Below are 7018 nucleotides of genomic sequence, written 5' to 3'. Positions count from 1 at the left end.
AATATTCCTACGACTTTTGATTACTGAGTTATCGCGGATTAAATAAAAGAATTATTTTGACTTTAATTGCTCATAACTCCATTAAAAATTATCGTATCGTATAATTTAAAAAAGAGATTTTTAAAGCTGAAACTTTACTCTATCAAGATATATTTATATTGTTGGTAAGAAAGTAATTACGGTTTTTACTGATAGAGAGATGTCTTTTAAAAAAACGCGATGACTTTTTACTTAACCTAATATATATATATGCGAATGTTGGAAAGGGAGGGGAGAGAGAGAGAGAGAGAGAGAGAGAGAGAGAGAGAGAGAGATTTTGCATGTAACAAGTGCAAATAATACGTTTGTAATTTTGATGCATTCCAGAAGTTTGTTTAGAATTTGTCCTGTTTCGATGTTGTATAACGGTTGATTCTTCGAAATTAAAAAAAAAATTTTGTGGTTCGATGAATCTCACAGTGAAAGCTTATATCGTGATTGATGCGCCCTCCGTGTTGCACTTTTGAAGCTTATCGCGACTTCTGTCGGTAAATCTATCATTAAGGTAACCGTTATTAGCATGACTTCTAGGACTAGGAAGTTAATTTGGATAATTAATCTCCTTGGATAAGAAAAGGATAATTTGGCTTTCGCAATTTTTCATTTTTATTTAAACACTGCTTGTACTATTCACATTGTTCAATATTTGTCTAATATTTGTCCAATATGAAACGATATTAGTTTTATTAGAAACTGCAATTTTTCTAGGCTATAAAATCGTTTTATATTTAGTATTAAAATTTTATATGGTTCGGTATAATTATAATCATTTTTTAATATCGATATATCTAAATTGTTTTGTTTTGACTGGAAATTTACATTTTTCAGAATTTCTAACTAGCTCAAAAATATTTCTATATTCTGAATAGTAGAACGAAGAATTGCATTAATTGTTATTGTAAAATTAACAATTCAGGAGCATATAACCACCTTCGATGTCAAGAAGTCATATATTCTAATAAACAATTACAATTCGTAAACGTTTCGGTCAACATTTGACCATCCTCAGTACAATTCTAATAAACATTACATTTAAATCTGAAATCTATCAATAGTAAACTTAGTCTTAAAACGCAACAACGCTCGCTTATTCCTACTTATTATGTCTAAAAGTATCGCTTTTTTTAAAAAATATGCAATTTAAACATAATTTTACACAATGTTTGTAGCATTAATATACTAATGTTCTGTTTCTCATATATAATTATTATATGGAATTCAATTTGGTATGATATCTGTTGAAATTAACGTTATGTGGTTGAGATTTCTTCTTGAATTGACCGAATTTGTGTATGACCCCAAGAACAAGTCGAGTTTATAATATTTATGGAACTCTCTCCTGTTCCAACACCCATGATAAGCCGCAAACGGGAGACACGCAAGTGGTCATTTGCGTATCACACTGTACAGCCTCACACAGATATTGGACACTTACACGTTCTTAACAATAGAAAATTTACATTAGAAAAAAAAAATGTTATTGTAAAATTTTGAAATGTAATTTAAAATAACCATATCATTTTTATCCTGGTACTACATATCATTCTGATATGATTATTTCTGCAAGTTCTTCAACATCTGTATCTATAATTCCATCTCTATCTGTAATTCCATCTTTAGAGAAAACAGTTTCAAATTTTGGTTTATTATATTTTCTTTATTATTCATATTTTTTCATTTTTAATGAAACAATCATTAAATACCGTTTTAATGTTTTTATTGAATTGAATGATCGATAATAATTAAGGATGTATCACACATACACGGTTCTATAATATCCCTAGAAAGAAAATTAAATTTGGAAATGTGTTTAATACTTTCTAGGGACTATATATGTAGTATATAAGAATCATATAAGCATTAAGATCCAGCTAGACCTTTGATTTCTATATTTTGTGTCATTTATTTTATAATACATTTCCATGCATTTTTATTAGAGCATAAATTTAAAAAATTTAACTATTATTTATTAAAATAACTTATAATCCAGATAGTAAACGGCCACCAAATTTATTGTATTATTTTTAAATGTGATTTAGAATAATCTAATATCGTATTTTTTTCATAATTTAATTATTATTTTGAAAAAATATATAAAGCATTCTAATGAACGCTACAAGTAACGTCGAAAAATATGATGTAATAATAATAGTAATTATTATTAACTTGCACTTCTTAATTAATTTGTGCATTTACTTTAAATTTCATGTTATATATACTTATTTGAATAAATAATCAGACGTGATGTAATTTGTAATTAATATTTAATACGTGAATTGAAAACAAATATCTAAAGCTTTCAAAAACGTGACTGATTCGTATAATATATCTTCGAAACTTACGAAAATCTTCTTTATGTCGGAGTATGTCCTTGGAAGATTACAAAAGGTTGCACTGGAAGTCCATACTTTCTATGGACTTTTAGTGCATAGAATTTGTTCAATTTTCTTCTTTTTAGTTTCTATAATAGTGGGAATATTAGCAGGTGTCTAAAATGAGAAAATTTTTTTTTTCAGATGTTAAAATTATTAATAATCATTAATCAGTATTCGTTACAATTTGTAAAATTAATATACTTTAATTAATATACCTTAATTAATATATCTTGTACAATAACTCCCAGTTTTATCCTAGTTTTAAGGCAATAATGAAAACAATAAGTACAGCATTAAGTAGCGTATAGAATCTGCAATGATGCCATGTATATAAATGCATATAATATTGAAGAAATCAAGAAATACTGCTTAGTAAATCGCAATACTTGTTAGCGAATAAGTATTATAATTATTAAAATAATTTATCTATAGTAACATAATACAAATAATGTTACTAACCTCTCTCTCTCCTCTCTCTCTTTCAATATTTTTTGTCTTTTTATGATCGCTTTGGGATTTGTTAATGAGTAATAATTTCTCAAACACATTTTTGAAATTTAAAAATATTCGCGACCGTAATTATTTGGAAACTTTTTCTTAAAATTATTATTTTAATCTAAATAAATTATTTATAAATAACCAACTACAATGTAAATTTATAAGTAAGTTTAATATACATCATAGTTATTATTAAAAATTCTTTCGAATGTTTTATAATTGGACAATTTAAAAGTATTTCCTTTAGGTTTTTATTTGAAAGAAATATGTTTTGTTTAATAGAAAAAGTCGCTTCCCACTTTCGTATATAACTTTCCATTATTTTGCAGCCATATAAAATCTGCGTTGTTTAGCTTTATAATGAAATAAATGAAATTGTTTTAACAGATTTTCAGCAAGAAAAAACTTCAAATACTTATAAAATTTTTCCTATTATAATAACTACAATATACTAGAATATTACTTTGTAATATTATCATTTTGATAAATAGTTATTCATTAAATAAATTTTTTGTCAAAAGTTGAATATTAGTAATCATCGATGATACATGGCGTGAAACTGCACCTGAGATTTCCTCATTCTTCTAACAAGATTCTTTCCTAAGTTGTCAACGTGATAGAATTCCAGCAGTCCGTAGAAATGTAATTTTATTTTTATACTTGTTGACTAATTTACCTCTGGCCACTCTACATCTATTATCTTTTGCCTGAGTTGCATTTTCTTATAGGTGGAATATAATAAATTTCTTTTACTTCCTTAGGGAAAACTTTTATTATATTATCCGATATATTATCCAAATTGTCACTTGTAAGATGGTTAGAAAAATTAGAATTGTACAAATATAACATAGTACGAAAAAAGTACAGTATAATATATAAAAATGATATTTTACATCTGGGATTTTAGTAATTGAATTTTTTAATGTCTATATTAATATAACAATCAGTAAAAAGCAATGCTCATACTGGAAGCTGGATTTTAAGTGCTTTAAATAATTTCATGTAAATTTATATGCGCGTAGCTTAGCGTCGAGATACTACCAGTGTCTTCAGATACATCTCTTCAAATTATGGGTTGAAATAATTTTTTGGACTTATAAACGCAACTGAATTACCATAGCACAGAATGTCATTATAATTACGGTGCGATATTGCTGTTACAGCTTTAAGACTACGTTCCAAGATGAACAAGTAATCGTAACTTTTTTGCTGAACTAGAAAATACATGTAAATTCATATAGAAATATTATCAAACACTGAAATCCAGCTTTGACTGAATAAAAATATTTTCATTTGTTTGTGTTAGAATAATTACGATTCTTCTACGATAAGGAAAGCCGTAACTTTTCCAGACGACTTCTGGGATACATATATGTGAAACGATTCGCGTAACTTAAGCATGATATCACGCTGTCACTGTGTATAAGAGATTTCTCTTTATTTCTAGGTAAGTAAAGAAGAACTCGCGAAATTAGTGCAGAGTTTTGAAGAGCAAGACATCCTGACGTCGTCCGGGGTTACCTTAGCTGGCAATAGGTACATCTACTTGTCGGGCACGGACCGTGTGATAAGGGCAAAACTCGGCAAAGTCGGCGTCCACTGCATGAAGACGACGCAAGCCGTAGTTGTCTCTCTGTACGAGGACCCCATACAACCACAGCAAGCCGCATCTGTCGTTGAAAAACTGGGCGAATACCTCGTGTCCTGCGGCTATTAGGTCAGTATGTGACAACAACTTTCAGCTTGCTCAGCTTGAAGTAATCGTCGCCATCGCGAAGAGTTAGCTCTTTATTATAGGAACTCAAAGCGGGTGTAGAGTGAAACTCCTTATCAGTTAGCAAATTCTCTCTTTCCTACGAATTTTGAGAGATATTTATTTTTATATATATTTTATATTATAAAGGAATTTGATTTTGCCTTTCATGAAGGCGCGAAAAGATAAACCGCATATTATTGCATTTCCTTTAAATTTATCCCTAGCAGTCTTTTTCAACCATTCATAAATATAAACTTTTGATCTTGCTCTTTTTATGCGCACAGCATACGATAAAATTTAATTAGTTCCGAAAACACAAACGAATTGAAGTAAGATGTATGTACATATCTTATTTCATTATTAATAATCAATTGCCGTTGATATATTATAATCTGCAGACGATCGAATTTTTTTAAGCACACTTAAAATAATTTAAATATATTTAAGTATCGAATATTCGAAACGGAAATTCTTAAAAATTTTGAAAATTTGAGTTTTGAATTTCTAGATAATTTTTGCATCGAAAATTTCTGAATATCTGGAACGTTTAAAATTGTTAAAAATGAAATTGTTAGAAATGAAATGAGTAAAATCAATTAACAAAGTAACAGAAGCGCCACTTGCTGTCAGTTAGATGTTGAAATAATACATCTATTGTAATATATACGAGGTATCTTGCCATTATCGCACTTCCTCTTAAAAGCGTATTTTTAAAGTAATTTAGAGATGAAAATCTGAATACAAAAATGTCGAGACTATAATAGTTTTAATTGATTAACAATTAAAGTTTATTAATTACAGAATTGACATTTCGCTCAGGCATGATGATATGACAAATAGTAAAGATGCTATCACGGAGGGTCCTATTAACTACATTGAGATTATAATATCAATATGTAATGATATTTTTTACTATTAAGAAATTGTTTTTGCTTCTATAGAACATATTTGTACATTACATATATGTAATTAATTATATTGGAACATATCACAAAGTATTAATTCATTAGCGAGATATTAAATATGAAATGTCAGCTGCCAGGATAAATTTATAACTTATATCCTTATTTGCCTTGCATGATAAATATTTTTGTGATAATATTGGAGATAAATAGATGATTTTTGACATGAAAAGAATTAAATATGTTGGAGTAAGGTTAAAACATGTCAAATTCTTATTTAATTCTAATACACTTATATCAAATTATCGATATGCACATTTTTAATAATTACTCTATTAAAATATTGAAAAAAATTAAGAATATAAAAATTAACGTAGATTACATCAAAATACATCGTTAAAATTCACGAAGCTAAATCGATATATATATACACCATTCTTACTAATAATTAAAATATGGAAGACCGGGGCACCACATGAATCATAGGATATCATGAGTCATTGGATGCTTTCAAAGTTCAAAGCTGTTAGCCTGCTCGCCGAGCGATTGAACGTGATTGGTTGGATCTATAAGTAATAACCAATCATATTCTTGGCAAACAGGTTAGCCGCTTTGTCGACTTGAACGCGCCCGTTGACTATTTAGAGTAATTGGAGAATTTAGGTTAGTATATCCTAACGTACGATTGTTACCTGGTTGCACATACTATATATCTAGATATGGCGATTCACTTCTATCTTATCTTTGCATACACATGCCATTAAATATTTTCGTGCCAAAATAAGTTATCACTCAAAATGTTACTCGAACTTTGTATTTATCGTGACCCTCGCTTTGCTTTGCAAAGTGTACGCAAAGCGAGGGCCGTTCCACACTAAAATATGAGTTAGGTTAGATTTTTTGAAGGGGGGGGGAGAGATTTTCGCCTCTCTCCCCCCCTGTGAGGCAGCATATAATGTCTCCACGCATATATTTTACAATTCGAAGCGAAAGGGAAAGGAGAGTGTAAGGTTCTTAATATTGTATATAGCAGAAATAAGATGTTATTTTTTAAACTTTTTTTGTTTATAACTTTTTAACAAGTAATGAACGACAGTTAAAACCTGTTGGAGGTCACTCAGGATTATGACCTTGACAGTGTACGAGGTCTGTTCAAAAAGTATCGCGAATTTTGAATTTCCGCGGGTTACGTATATTCGATTTTCAATTTTTTGTGGCGTTATGTTGGTACTCATGTCTCTCACTTATGCCGACAAGTTCGGCCATTTTGAATGTTTAGTTAATTTTTGACAGCTGCTTTGCTTGCACGTGTTTTAGCTCGTCTTCGATTTTTGCCTATTCCAAAAAATGGATCAAAGAATCTGTATCAAATTTTGTGTGAAAAACAAAATTAAGTGCGCGGACGCATTCCGAATGTTGACTGTGGCATATGGTGAAGCTACCTTGGA

At 29.3% G+C, this 7018-nt stretch overlaps 1 protein-coding gene across 1 annotated transcript in view; it reads left to right on the top strand.

Moving 5' to 3' along the window:
- The window catches only part of LOC108755197 (profilin), a 24428-nt gene that overhangs the window by 5510 nt on the left and 11900 nt on the right, over positions 1-7018 (top strand). Inside the window, exon 2 of the mRNA XM_018498081.1 lies at positions 4360-4629. Within this exon, the coding sequence (XP_018353583.1) occupies positions 4360-4629 (270 nt within the window). The remainder of the gene's footprint in view (positions 1-4359; positions 4630-7018) is intronic.

Source organism: Trachymyrmex septentrionalis, unplaced genomic scaffold (genome assembly GCF_001594115.1).
Source record: "Trachymyrmex septentrionalis isolate Tsep2-gDNA-1 unplaced genomic scaffold, Tsep1.0 scaffold86, whole genome shotgun sequence".
Classification (NCBI taxonomy): domain Eukaryota; kingdom Metazoa; phylum Arthropoda; class Insecta; order Hymenoptera; family Formicidae; genus Trachymyrmex; species Trachymyrmex septentrionalis.
Note: the sequence above shows the minus strand (reverse complement) of the source record. Positions and strands in the feature narration are given on the sequence as shown.